Source organism: Vicia villosa, unplaced genomic scaffold, assembly GCF_029867415.1.
Source record: "Vicia villosa cultivar HV-30 ecotype Madison, WI unplaced genomic scaffold, Vvil1.0 ctg.002220F_1_1, whole genome shotgun sequence".
In the NCBI taxonomy this organism is placed as follows: domain Eukaryota; kingdom Viridiplantae; phylum Streptophyta; class Magnoliopsida; order Fabales; family Fabaceae; genus Vicia; species Vicia villosa.
Window position 1 is genome coordinate 359752 of NW_026705867.1, and position 14487 is coordinate 374238.

Genomic DNA, 14487 nt, shown 5'->3' on the forward strand with positions numbered 1-14487 from the left:
TGTTTTTTCAAGTTCTATACTCTTGCTTTTTAAGGCAAGGTTTTTTCATTTTTAAAAGTGAAAAAAAAATTCACTTCAGATATTTCTTTCAGTTTCTCCTTATAAACTTCAGAATCAACTACATGAATTTGTTTCAGATTCTTGTATTTTTTTTCTAAAGTCTCTGGTTCTTTTCAAGAATTTTAATTAAAGAAATTTCAAGTTTAGAGTGAGTTAAATGAGAGAATATATCTTCAGTATCTGATTCTGATTCAGAGTTACATGTTTTTGCATTTGCCATTAGCGCCATATTTGCTTGCTCTTCTTCAGAGTCGTCTTCTGAAGAATCAGAGTCATCCCATGTTGCCATCGGAACCTTCTTCTTATATTTGAAGAACTTCTTCTTTGTATTTTATTTAGTGATTCTGGGACACTCATACTTGTAATGGACATGCTCTTTGCATTCATAACAGATAACTTCTTTGTCAGCTTCAAACTTCTTCTGCCCAAAGGTTGACTCAGGACTCCATTTAATCTTCTATAGCCTAGATCTGAACTTCTTTTATCTTTGCTTCTAGAGTTGGTTAACTCTTTTGGACGATAGAGAAACCTCGTCCTCTTCATCAGAATCTTCTATAAATTTTTCTTCTTCGGCTTGAAAGAGCTCTAGTCTTTTTAGACTTTCCTTTAGACTACAAGGCCACTAACTTTCCTTTCTTCTGATACTCATCTTCTTCAAGCTCTATCTCATGACTTCAGAGAGAACTTATTAGTTCTTCTAGAGTTGTATTTTCTAGATCTTTAAACACCTTTAGTGCTGTCACCATTGGCCTCCATTCTTGAGCAAACTTTTGATGATTTTCTTTACATGATCTGTAATAGTGTAGCCTTTGTTAAGAACATTTCCTCAACCATTTCATCTTCCTCCACTTTGAATCAAGATCAGAGCCTTATTTTCCTTTACTGTTCGTTTCCTTCGTGAGTCATTCTAAGAAAATCAAATATAAACTTTGCATAGTCTCTATTTGTTATCTTTTTTTATACTCAGTGTATGAGATAGCATTTAACATAATGGTTTTTGACTTGTGATAATTTTTGTTATTTTTCTTTTGTTGCTCACTCATCGCACTTCTTTCAACCTTTCTACCAATTGCAATATCCAACAAATCTGCATCATAATCAAGGAAGAAATTTTTTATTATATTCTTCTAATAATCAAACTTTTCACTATTAAAAATTGGAGGTTTAGCAAAGTAATGATCTTTCAAGAACTGAATCTTTATGACACGGTTATATATTTGATATTACAATCAATCTTTACGATTTCCTCTACCTTGGTTACATCTCCACCACATTGTAATCTAGTTCTCAAAACTAAGAAGGAGGGGAGTTGTTTGGTGAAAGAGGTTGTGTTTCCACACCGATGAATTTAGTCTGAACATGTGTGAGATTGAGAGATCTAATATCAATCAAGGTCTATTTCTTGCATCTCTCAAGACAAAGTTCATGTGCAAGAAGAAAAACTTCAACCTTATCAAGTTCAAGAACATAAAATTTACTCTCAATTGAAGTGATGAAACTAAATCATCAATTGATGTCAATGTATTCAAACCTTGACCTTTGCTCCTATAAGCTTATTTGTGTGAAATTCAACACGTAGATGGCATACTTCCTCTTTTCTTGAAGAATGTATTTAGTTTACACTTTTTCCTTTGCTCTTTTAAGCTTAATTGTGTGAAGTTCAACAAGTAGATGGCATGCTTTCTCTTTTCTTGAACAATGTAAACAATACGTAGATGACATGCTTTCTCTTTTCTTGAACTATGTAAACAATTTCATATAGCTCATGTGCATGAAACCAAGAACACAATATAGGATTTCACTCGACGACATAGACTGTAACCACAGACTGTAACCACGACTGGAGCATCTAATCACAAAAATCGCTACGAGAAAAACACATTGAGAGCTACTTGATGGTATTCATCAATCCTTTGTTGTTATCCCACATTGTTCAAGTATTTCACCAGAACTCTGGACAAACAACAAATTCAGTGAAGTTATGTGAAAGGTGACCTGCTACTGCAGCAGGTTATAGTGCTTTTAGGAAAATACCCATCAAGTAAAACCAAGGCAACAACTACAAGTCAACAACCATTATATCTTATCACATTGAGATCCACCAACTCCATTACATAAAACCTCATCCATATTAACAGCATTCTCCTACCCTGTCTTGAAAAATAATCATTGCATGATAACAAACTACTTTTTTCTTCTATTATATAAAACTCCTAAGTTGTATAGTATATCATAATTTGCATTTTGGAGGTTACATGTAAAGCAAGAAAAGGTGCCAAGAAAGAAAGAAAAATGAGGCTTAAAACAAAAAGAATATAAAGAAAAAAAGTCCTATTTTTCAAAAATGAATTGAATTAAGAACTCAGAGAGCTACAAATACATAACTATGGCTATAAATAAAGGTAAATAGCTGTGAGAGAAGCTTAAACATGTCCGAGCAACCGAGTTAGCATGTGTGTATGGATTCACGCTGGTCATGCTCCATGTTGAGGTATGGTGCAAAGATGATCTACAGCCAAAACAAAATTGGTCTTAGTGATCGGCGCGCCGTCTTCTGATACGTCTCTTGAATGGATCAACCCAAGTTTTATCCTTTTCAGTAGCTTGATTCCAGCGTTCTTTGAAGACTTCAAGCTCCCATGTTGACTGTCTTCGTATCTACTCGTGTTAGCAACACAAACAGTGTCATTTTCACGTTACAGAACAATTGTCGATGAAATAATTGATTTAAGTAGTTCAAAACCCTTACCTCAGTTCGCACATCAAGCGTTGCTCCACTTTGTTTCTGCAATCAACCAAATTAGAGAAAAATGGTGAGTTTTGGAACACTGATAGTGTTAATGAAATAGGATTATAGCTTTTGTACTAGTACTATCTAAATGTCATAAATCAAAATTTTACCGGAGTTGTCTTTTTAAGCCTTGAAACCTGCAAAAAATGAGGAAAAGTATTGTTACAAGAAGCAAATGACCCTTCAAGTTAGTGCTATCGATGTTCTCAGTTTGCAGTACAAATCAAGGAAGCTAACGGATATACAAAATTTGAACTGAATATTTGGAGAAGCGCAAAATACCTTGGTTGCACCATGACCACTCCCACCGAGAGTTTGTATTCCCTTATGAACAACAAATTGACTATCAACAACTCCCACTTTCTTGGTTCGATCACCCTGAAAACGACATTGATCTCATTAATGATACATCTCATACCAAAAAGACGCTTTAACGCGAAGAAGTCTCGTTAAAAATATTGAAAAGAATATTCAATAAGACAAAAACTATCTCTTGTCAAAGGCGGGTAGTAACTAGTAATTCTCACCTGTGCACAATATCCTAGTTTCATATCCATTCCCCATCCGTGGACAAGGTCGTTCTGTATAAAACACAAACAATACTAACATTAGCCGATTAAGAAAAACAAATATCGAACTCCAACTGCCAATAACGTGAAAATAGTATTACCTGTATGAGATGCCATGTACAATACCATGCAGCTCGAGAGAAAACCGGAGCCATACCTTCCACAAACCTACACAAGTTGCATTCAAGTTTCTGTCATTCACAACAACATTACACTATATGCATGTCAACACATAAAACTTCAAAAACTACACAGCTCCACCGAGCTCAAAGAAAGGAACAGTTACCCGGTGCATGGCGGCCCTTCACTGGCATCTGAACACTTTGTGCTTCCTCGGCGTTCATAGACTCTTCTGCACCAATGAGAAAAAAAAATCATTGTAAGTACGATAAGCATTGATGAATAAGTGCATATGATACGAATAGTCTCTGACGGTATATCGTCACCTGTGAAATTTCTTGTTTCTAGCTCTAATTGTAATTCTATGATGTATCTCTGTTGAATTCGGGTCAAGAGCCGGTTGTGATATCTCCAAACCTTCTTCCTTCACAATTTTAACGTATCTACAAAAGCACGATGTTATATTCATCTTTTCCCAATCTTTCAAGAATAAAAGCCTGCCGAAAGATTCCGGACTAGCCTTATAATCATCATAACAAGATTAACATTATTGTCATATATCATGTCAGAAGATCCAAAGCCGATTTTAACACGATCACATCAAAGGCAGAATACACCGAAATAATATTAAAAAAAACAACAGAAGAAGAGAAACAAAAGCATCATTCATACCTCGACGGAGAAAAATTCTCCACGCCTAAATCCTCATCCCAGAGAAAGATATAATCATAAATAGAAACGATATCCGGATGCAGAAATCTTTTAGCAAACCACCTGACAAAGAACACATAGATACATATCTAAGCTAAGTGTTTCCGCATACGTTTACATTTAGATAGAAATAAAACTAGACAACCGAGGCTTTTTCGGTCCAATTCATCATCTATAACATTATCTTGTTACCTAATGCGTTCTAGCAAAAAAAACAGATATTGCTGTAATACATACCACTTTGTCTGATTTTGAGCGACGATGTGTATAGCCTTGTCACTCCAGTCAAGACTCCACCATCCATCGACATTCCCGTCATAATGGAATAAAATAATTGTAAAATTTTCTGGAAGAAACTGAAATAAATGAAATTAGATAAAGAATACTATACTGTTGATACGAGTAACTTCGATAACTTAAGTAGTTGCTAAAAAGTACCTTTTGAACCATGGCATCGACATTATGCTTTTGTTTAATACCAACTGGAATTGCCAGCAAGTTACGATTAGAATAATCCCTAAACTGCAATTTCATAATCACCATCAAAAAATCATTACATTTGCTAGCTCGGTGCAGCTTCAATAGAACTAAAATAATATAGAAGAACAATGCAAAATTTCTGACCTTCGACCTCGAATTACTTCTCGACCACAATGGCCTTAACTCCAAATCTGAATTATCTTGTATTATGCCTCGCGGCAAGCCTTTCAATTTCTCGGAAGTTGCAGAATCTATCTGCAGTGATACCTATGGTTCCAATGAGTAAAAAAAATACATCTAGTGGCAGAACTGTATTCGCGCAAAAGTTGTAAAACAGCCACGTAAACTGACATGAGAGTTTTTACCTCGGTTTTTCCCCATAAACTCCATTTCTTGTCAATCTTATAGTGGCGCGACGATGATGAACAAAAAGAAGAAAAATCAATCAAATTAGTATAATCTAGTATATCCTTAATAAGATTCTAAATCGAAGATTATCGAATTGACGAATACCTCTTCTTGATGATACTGATACTTTGTAGTCCTATATACAATGAACAACATAACTGTACACACAACTGCCATGAACGGCAACTGTTTCATCTTGAAACTCGATTTACCCTGCTCCAATAAAACCGATGTTAAAATACAAAAGCCGCACGTTGAATATTCGGAACTAACGATAGCTAGCTATCCACAAATTCACCTAAAAAAACACCTAGAAGTTAAGAGGACACACAGACCCCATCAGGCAAACTACTCTTTTTTCTCATCAGCCATCTCCACGATTTCGCCGACGTCATGAAAACTCTTCTATTCCGTACTCACCAAAAACTGCAAAACATAAAACATGTTTCATAAGCATCAATTCTATAATCAAAAGCTCCAAATTCAAGCTTCAAGCTAAAATCAACAACTCTGGAGGCAAAACAAATTCTACACCAGAACGAACAATCAAACATGTCAAAATCAATTTTTCACCACTGTAACCGATTTCAGCTACTCAAAAAGTCGAAAAGAAACATGAATTTCACACCCTAGATATCTGAATCATCAACACAAAAAATAAAATATACCAATAAACAAACAAACCAAAGAAAGCAAAAAAACAAATTCAAATAGCTTAAAACATAAGCACCTAGGAACACGGAAACAGAACTACAAACATTAGATTTTTCTCCCCTCAACAACAAAATTCACGTGAATATTTCAAAAAACACACAAACACACGTTTCCTCACACAGCTGTCCAAAAACACTAACCTAAACCTTAAAACTCAAATCAAAACCTCAAAAGTCACTATTTCCTATGATAAAAAAAAGGTAAAAAAACAACAACTCTTCACTCACCTCACTGACCGTTTTAATCAGATCTAAAACCCTTTCCGTAACGCTCTCTCTTACCATTTAAGAAGAGTAAAGTTTCATTTTCACTCCAAAAAAAAAAACAGTATAAAAAATTTCCCAAAAACACAATCTTTAACACCTATTCATTCACCTAAAACTCTACTATAAACTCAAAAACTTTCCTTTTCAACCATTAATTTCATACCCAAGATCTTCCTTTTTTTTCAGACCCAACAAAAAGTGACAAAAACCAATGCAAAGTAAAGAGTTATCAACAATCACAAATTAAAAAAAAAAAAAACATTAAAAAACAAAAACATGTGTAAAGAACACGAACCTTAAAGCTTGAATTGAATGCATGCGTGTCGAAGTACGATGAATGCAAGTGCAGTGTGTTGGTTTCACACTCGTGTCATCAAAAACACAAAATCTTATGAATGATTTATGATGTGTTGAATTGAATCGATCGAATCGAAATTTTGTTGAGGTTTTCAATATTTATTGATTTATGAAAGATGAAAAATTGCATACCGTGGAAATAGAATCCATAAAATAAATATAAATATAAATATCCTTAGAGAATTTTCGCCGAGAATCTCGTTTTTTTTTTCTCTATCCTAGAATTAAAACTAGAACATGCTTTTTTTTATTATTATTTATTTGTTATGTCGTTTTAAAAAAATTTAAATTGATAATTTTTAATTTTGATTAAAGTGAAGATAACTAAAGTGGCAATAAATTTGCATTGATAAGATAAAATTATAACTGGCATGCATATAATTTTAGAATGAGTTATCGAATTCAGCTATTATATAGATTATATAGATGGAATAAAAAAACATTTGGAGAAAAATTTATATATTATAATATTTATGTGATAATGGAAAAATGGAATTTATATACTATAATAATGTTTATGTGATAATAGAAAAATGAATGAAGTATTGGCAAGTCTTAATTTGAAGAATAAATGCCGATATGGTTGAGTTTAACATCATTATTAAAAACTATGAGTTTATAGTAAACATAATTATTGTCTAATGACAAAAAAAAAATTTATAATATGACTTTTACTTTTATAAATACCAAATCGAAATTTAATTTTAGTTTAAAAGATAATACACTCACAAGTCTACTATTTACCCTGCCTTCATCCCTCACTCAAGGCTGACACACGTTGCGAATCATCTTGATTTTAGAATTGGTAGATTCCTCATCCTTTATCTTGGGATTCCCATATTTAAAGGTAAATCTAAAATTGTTCATTTTCAATATGTAGTGGACAAGATCAGAGTGAAGTTAGCTTCTTGAAAAACCTTTTTGCTTTCTACTGCTGGTAGGCTACAAATGGTCAAAAGTGACTTGTAGAGCATGATTATATACATTATTACCATTTGTGTTTGGCCTATTTCTTTGCTCAAGAACCTTGAGAAGATTTTCAAATTTTTCATATGGAGTGGCAACCAAAATGTTCGGAAAATGATTATTGTCTCTTGGTTCAAGACATGTTCTCCTCTCAAGGAAGGTGGGCTCGGGCTCCGGTCGCTTGTGACTTTAAATAATGCTGCTAGGCTGAAGTTTTATTTGGATCTCATCACTTCAAGCATAAATGGGTCAGTATTTTGAGGCATAAAACTTGCATTAAAGGTACTATTATTAATTACCATATCTCATTTTCCTTGTGGTGTGGCATTAAATCTAAAGTTAGCATTATGATGAATAATTATGCCTAGTTGGTTGGCAAAGGCAATGAGGCTAACTTTTGGACAAATGATCGGTGTGGTACTGTGTTACATCAGCTTCTTGGTATTAATCTGGACTGCATTTCAAATCTTCACCAGAAAGTTCAGGATTTCATTGTTGATCAATGCTAGAATGTCTCGCCTTCCATTTAAGTTCAATTCCCCGGTTTGCTAAGCTTTATCCTTACTCTTCTCGTGTTGAATGCTAACAGAGATGGTCAATTATTTTGGAAAGATTCAACTGCTGCTTCTCTCTCCCTTAAAGAGGCTTACCTCTTCTATAAGCCTAATAACAACATTATTGATTAGTATGAGTTGGTTTGGAATCCTTTGATTCCTCCCTCCTAGTCCCTGTTACATAACAAGATTCTTACATATGACAACATCAAGCTTAGAGGGATTAATATTGCCTCAATTTGTAACCTCTGTCATAACCATGTCGAATAGTATTCTCGTCTTTTTCTCAATTGTCCTTTTGCAATTGGTTTGTGGAACTGGCTTGAGTCTGTTATTCAGGTCAGAATCAATCAGAATTCTGCTTTGAAGGTTCTTAAAGCATCTCAAAGAGGTTGGAGTCCTCAGTGTTCGCTTGTGATTAAAGCAACCATCATCAATATTTTCAATATTCTTTGGCTTTGTAGTAATGATGCCAGGTTTAATAATGTTAAACATGTTTGAAAATCCAAGTTCCCTTGGATCATTGCTAATGTAATTTTGGCCGGGAACCATACAAGTCTTGTTGTAGGTCAAAATGTCGCAGTGCAAAAAATACCTGAGCGCATCGCACGCTCGTTATACAACAGAGTCGCCATCTATCTTTATTTGTTCCAAGAGGAACAGGAAAATGTCGAATAAAACCCATGGGGGAAAAGAATGGTCGTTGTAACCATATCGGGTTCAGGAGTCGGTTACGTGGGGGGAGGTATTAGCACCTCTCACATTCGTTGTACCCAACAGAACCATTTAGTTAGTGTTTATGAAAGAATGTTATCAAGAATAATTTGCTAGCTTTTGCTTGTTAAAGAAAGGAAGGCTTTTTGTTTTTTAGTTTATTGGATCTGACGAGATAAATCTCGCTCCTACGTATCCTCTACTATAATGAGGAACTCAGGGCCATGTAGATCTAGTTAGAAAACTACGTGTTGGTTAGTTGATTTTAAAGAATTATGTTTTAGATATTTCGATCGTTTTAATCTTTACTTGCTGCTCGCTCGTGGAGGCTGAAGTGTTTATTCATTTTGTGTCGAAATAGCTAAGACACATTCGCTTTTGAAGAGGTTTTTTGGGAGTCTCACAAGGGTGAAAAATAGCTTGATTTGTTGGATTGATTTTAAGTGGAGATAGGTATCCAGACAGAGAGCCCGACGATAGTATCCAGATACCTGATAAGGGAATAGGTCTAAACCCCAAGCACCTTTCTTCATCCAAAAAATTGTTATGAAAAGTGTGAGACTATTCAAGATTCGTGTTTTATTAGGAAGATGAATACCCAAACAGATAGCCCTACAATAATGTTTGAATATTCCGAAGGGAAATGGTCTAAACCCCAAGCGCCTTATTTTTATTACAGTTTATTATGAAAAAATGGTTTTGGAAACAAGACATCTGGACATTGGATCGAACATTTTTTACTCTTGCCTTTTGAAATTGATTCATTTTTAGGTCCAGATTAATTAGTCAAGATGATCCACACTTAAACGAAGAAATGCTACGTGACCAAGATTAAGATAATTGATTAATTAGTCACCAAGCATACAATTAATCAATTAATCTTACAATATAATCAATCAAAATAAACATAAAATACAACCAACAAACCAACGATCGATGTCAAGTTGAAACTAATCCACTAATTAGCAAACTAAATATTTAAATAGAGCGAAGATTAAATAAATTAGATAAAACTAAAATTAATTGTTCAGTTCCTAACTCATAAAGCAAGATTAATCAAGAAAAACAACTATTGAGGTTTTAATTAATTAAAACCTAAAAGTTTAATAATTTTGAACTATTGATTTTATTGTGATTAATTATGGATTAATCTCTAGTTAACCTAACTGTTACAAATTAATTAATTAAAAAAAATAATAAGTTAATTAAAATCTTGGGCCAAGGGGGTGTGCACCTAGTACTAAGGTGCAGCCCAAGTAAAAACATAAAGAAAAAAGGCGCAAAAGGTTGGCCAGGTGGGTTTTGAGGATGATTCGGGTCAGACTGGATCCAACCATGAACACAACAAAACCTGGTTTTTTATACTCTAGAATCACCTCTCTCTCTCTCTCTCTCTCTCTCTCTCTCTCTCTCTCTATCTCTCTCTTGTCGTTCAACCCACGTTCTTTCTTTCTTTTTTCATTCAAGCAAGAACCAAAATAAAACGCAGAGAAAGAAATCTTGGGAGGACGCAACAGAATAATTCAACAACACAGACTCTCTAAAATATCACATGCAACTTAAAGACAATCAACAAAAAACACACCAAACAACACAATACAATTTTAGCGTGAAAAAACCTCTGCTAGTTAGGAGTAAAAAGCCACGGGACACGTAGGCCACTTAAAATATCCACTGTAATCAATAATAGGTACAAGTAAGGTTCTCTCTAACACTAGTTATAGGCATACGTAAACATCATCAAGATCTATAATCAATCTTGGAATGCAACAAAAATAAAGAGAGACAAAACAACCCAAAAACGCTAAGAAATTCTAACCTCAAAGATCGACTTTACATACTGACTTACAAAGCTCATAATTCAATCTCCACCATTTAGAATTTGCTCCCATGACTCATGAACAATTAGCCAAAATTTCAGGATGATCCGACCGTTGGATTTTGCATAAGCTCCGATTTTTTAGAACTACTCTGTGCTGAAATGGGACTGCGGGATTAGTGTTTTCTTTCTAGCTTTTCTTGTTGTTTCTCTCACACACATATGAGTCACTAATTATCTTTGTTGGATAATAACAAAGGCTTACACACATATGAGTCACTAACCCACATCCAATTGGGCCTCTCCAAATAGGAGGGATAGCCCAACAAACTCCTCCGAACGACTAGTTGAAGGGCAACACCAATCCAGCTACCGTGCGACAAAACTAAAACTTTCTCCTAGGCAACACCTTCATCTACATATCTGAACCATTGTCATTGGTATGAATCTTCTCAAGCTCCACTAAATTGGAATCTAATGCATCACAAATCCAATGATAATGAACATCAATATGATTCGACCTCGAGTGAAAGAAGGAATTCTTCGATAAGTGAATGAAACTTTGATTATCACAAAACAAGACATACTTTCTTATTTCACACCAAGTTCCATTGCAAATTTCGTCAACTATAAAAACTCTTTTGATGCTTCCACGGAGGCTATAAACTAGGCTTTGGTAGTAGAGAGTAAAAAACACTTTTGCAACTTTGATTGCCAAGCCACGACTCCCCCGACAAAAGTCACCATGTATCCCAAAGTAGATTTTTGGTCATCCAAGCTTCCGGCCAAATAAAAAAATATATATCCAACCAACATAGGCTTATTGCATCCAAAAGTTAGTCTCAAATTTAAAGTTCCACGCAAACATCTCATCACCAACTTCACGGCCTCCCAATGATATTTTCCCGGATTAGAGAGACAACGACTCACCATTCCCACGGCATGAGCAATATCGGGTCTTGTATAAACCATACCGTACATCAAAATACTAATTGTTCTGGACTGGGCCGAGCAGGCCCAACTCTTCCTTCTAGCCGAGCAGGCCCAAAGCGTTTGGGCCCATTTACTTGGTAGCCGTTACGGATTGCCCAAGCACGAAGACCACGCGTCACGCTACAGCGAAGGATCCGGTCAACCTCTTCCGAATCCTGCGCCACGCTCATCCAGGACGTGGGTCACCTGCTAACTCAGCCCTAACACAAGGGTGTTCTGGCAGTTTCCTAGCACGTGGGCCTCCAACTGGATTTGGCCCAATTAGGAAACCTTGGCCCAGCGCTGGGGGCTATAAATACCCTCTTTCACTAGAGGGTCAGGTATCATATTCTTCACTCTCTAAACCTTCATTCTCTGATAGCTACTGACTTTAGCATCGGAGGACCTTGCAGGTACCCCCCATCTTGCTCTTCAAGCTAGATTTTGCCGCCTTGACGATTCTCCTGATCCGGTAAGATCAGTGGCGCCGTCTGTGGGAAGCTTGCTCCCCCTTCTTTAACAAACAAAGATCAAAGCTAATCCATTCACAATCGTCATGGCTGACAACAACAACAACATCCCAAACCCTGATCCCTTCCAACTGCAACAGCTGATCGAGGATTCTGTCCGCGAGGGGACAAATTATCATCGGCGGGAAGGACAGCATCATACCTCTGCCATACAGAGAAGGCCGAGGCATGAGACCTCACAAACCAGGAGGCAGCAAATCCAGAGCCTTCAACAAGTTCAGAACGTCGAACAAGTTCCACCCGAGGGACATGTTCAGAACGGGGAGGACGAGCAGTCTCAACCCCAGAATGGACCAGAGCGGGCCCAGAACATGAACGAAACTGACGCCAGGGACGGACATGTTGCCTCCTCGTTCACCCATACCTCCGACAGGCGAAGGGTTCATCATGAAGACAACCAAGAGGAGCAGGTCAACATTCCCGAGGACGCGGACCCCACAGCCATTCTCCTACTCAAAGAACTGCAGAAGACCAACCGTCTCATCCGCCTTCAGGGTGACCGCATCCACGAGCTAGAAAGGAAACGACGATATTGTTCCCCCCGCGGAGGCATTATCGATCGCGTTCCTACTCCTCCTCGCGCTCACCACCGAGGAGACATCGCAGACGCTCCCCGTCCTCTTCCCGCTCGCCGCCCAGGAGGAACCGTCGCCAGAGGTCATATTCCCGCTCTCCACCCCGAAAGAGCAGGAAAAATCAGAGACCTGAAACCACTGAAGCTAGGAGCCTCTCACCCGAGCAGGACCGCCAAGGCTCCTTCAAGGCTGGGTTGAAACCCCGCGAGCATTCTCCTCCAAAGGACAACCGCAAAAATTCGGGTAAAACACAGGCTAAGCCCAGGCGAGGCAGACACTCGACCTCCCCTGGACCAAGCGACGAGGAAGATTTCCGCAGTCCCTTGTCCGAGAATATCCGAAGAGTCCGTCTTCCACAGGGGATGGAAAAACCACCCGTCTTGGACCAATACGATGGAACCACTGATCCCGATGACCATATTCGGAGCATCGAAGCTGTCATGGACTATCACGTCGTCCGGGGATCCATCAAATGCCGCATCTTTCCGACCACCCTCAGGAAAGGAGCGATGACATGGTACAGGAACCTTCCTCCCAACTCCATCCATTCCTGGACCGAGTTCAAAGAGCTCTTTCTGAGCCATTTCACAGCATCCCGTCGACAACCGAAATCAGAGGCGAACCTCGAAGCAGTAATCCAAGGAACCAATGAACCTCTTCGAGACTACCTCGACAGGTTCAATAAAGAAGCCGTCCAAGTACAGACGACCTTTTACATGAAGAGGTACCTCCTGGAGCGAGGGCTTCTCCCCGGAAGTGATTTCAATAAGGCCATCAAAATCGAGAAGGTGCACACCATGAACGCCCTCCTCCACAAAGCTCAAGCCTTCATCGCTTTCGAAGAAGGAGAGGCTGCTGCCATCAAAGCCTCGCGAGGCAATGATGCCGCTCGTAGTTCGAACTACGAAAACTCAGGTTCAAGACGGGGACATGAAAAAAGGAAAGATGACAGGTCCCACGACGCCAAGAGCGCCGAGGACCAGCTGGTCGCTTCAACGACTACACCCCTCTGAATGCTTCACGGGAGAAAATCTTGGCCGAATGCAAAAGCACCGACTTCAAGAATTCCAGCATCAGGCCCCCGAAGTCAAACCCTGCAAGGCCAGGAACTGACAAATCTAAGTACTACAAGTACCACAAGAGTCACGGGCATCTAACTGAGGAATGCATTCATCTTAAGGATGCCATTGAGACACTGATCAAGGAAGGACGCCTTTCGAAATACACAAAGAAAGGGGAAGCTTCCCGGAGGGACGACCAACGAAACTCTGACGAGGGCAACTCACCGGATAATAGGCCTCTGCAAATAGCCCTGTCCGTCACCCGTCCTGAAGTCTTCATGCCTTCGGTCGGAATAACTACCGCATTTAGCGAGTGGGAAAGATTCCCGACCGCCATGGTCGTCTCAAATGGCGGGGATCCCGGTTCTCTCACCATCAGCTCAGTAAAGAGAAAGTTCGATGAGTTGCTCAACGCCAACGCAGACCTCGGCCCTACTCTAAGGAAGTTCAGAGGAAAATCATAGCCAATCACCTTCTACTTGGAAGAGCTGCCCGGCGGAGCCCTGAACACCACAATTCCCCTACTCGTCCGGGCTAGAATGGTAAACTTTAACGTCCGACGAGTCCTAGTCGACGAAGGCAGCTCGGTCGACATCATGTACTCTCACCTCTTCCGGACACTCCAGCTGGACGACTCACACCTTACTCCTTATGTGGGTTCTGACCTCCAAGGCTTCGACGGAGCCACAACCAAACCTTGGGGTTACGTCGAGCTGATAGTCACCTTCGGGGAAGGGGAAGCCTCCAGACAAGTAAAAACCAGATTCTTGGTGATCGACTGCAAGACCCTATACAACTGCATTATCGGACGCCCCACTCT

At 38.4% G+C, this 14487-nt stretch overlaps 2 protein-coding genes across 10 annotated transcripts; one reads left to right on the forward strand and one right to left on the reverse strand.

Moving 5' to 3' along the window:
- Window positions 1–1709: 1709 nt before the first annotated feature.
- LOC131638199 (uncharacterized) lies at window positions 1710–6638 on the reverse strand. 9 transcript variants are annotated; one of them, XM_058908749.1, is made up of 16 exons: window positions 6415–6638; window positions 5475–5565; window positions 5245–5352; window positions 5097–5132; window positions 4876–4986; window positions 4690–4773; window positions 4489–4607; window positions 4213–4314; window positions 3867–3983; window positions 3707–3772; window positions 3522–3588; window positions 3379–3432; window positions 3134–3229; window positions 2962–2988; window positions 2810–2845; window positions 1710–2718 (listed from the first exon to the last, which is right to left on the reverse strand). In XM_058908749.1, the coding sequence occupies exons 2-16, from the start codon at window positions 5532–5534 to the stop codon at window positions 2593–2595; spliced, it is 1209 nt and encodes a 402-aa protein (XP_058764732.1). In that variant the 5' UTR covers window positions 5535–5565; window positions 6415–6638; the 3' UTR covers window positions 1710–2592. The 9 variants fall into 9 exon arrangements, with proteins under 9 accessions (XP_058764732.1, XP_058764734.1, XP_058764736.1 ...); XM_058908751.1 differs by having other exon boundaries at window positions 1712–2718; window positions 4876–4998; window positions 5438–5565; window positions 6415–6636; XM_058908753.1 differs by lacking the exon at window positions 6415–6638 and adding an exon at window positions 5870–6069 and having other exon boundaries at window positions 1712–2718; window positions 4876–4998; window positions 5438–5565.
- A 6477-nt stretch (window positions 6639–13115) lies between these two features.
- On the forward strand, window positions 13116–14131 carry LOC131638195 (uncharacterized). Its single transcript, XM_058908740.1, has 2 exons — window positions 13116–13558; window positions 13678–14131. The coding sequence occupies exons 1-2, from the start codon at window positions 13116–13118 to the stop codon at window positions 14129–14131; spliced, it is 897 nt and encodes a 298-aa protein (XP_058764723.1).
- The last annotated feature ends 356 nt before the right edge of the window (window positions 14132–14487 follow it).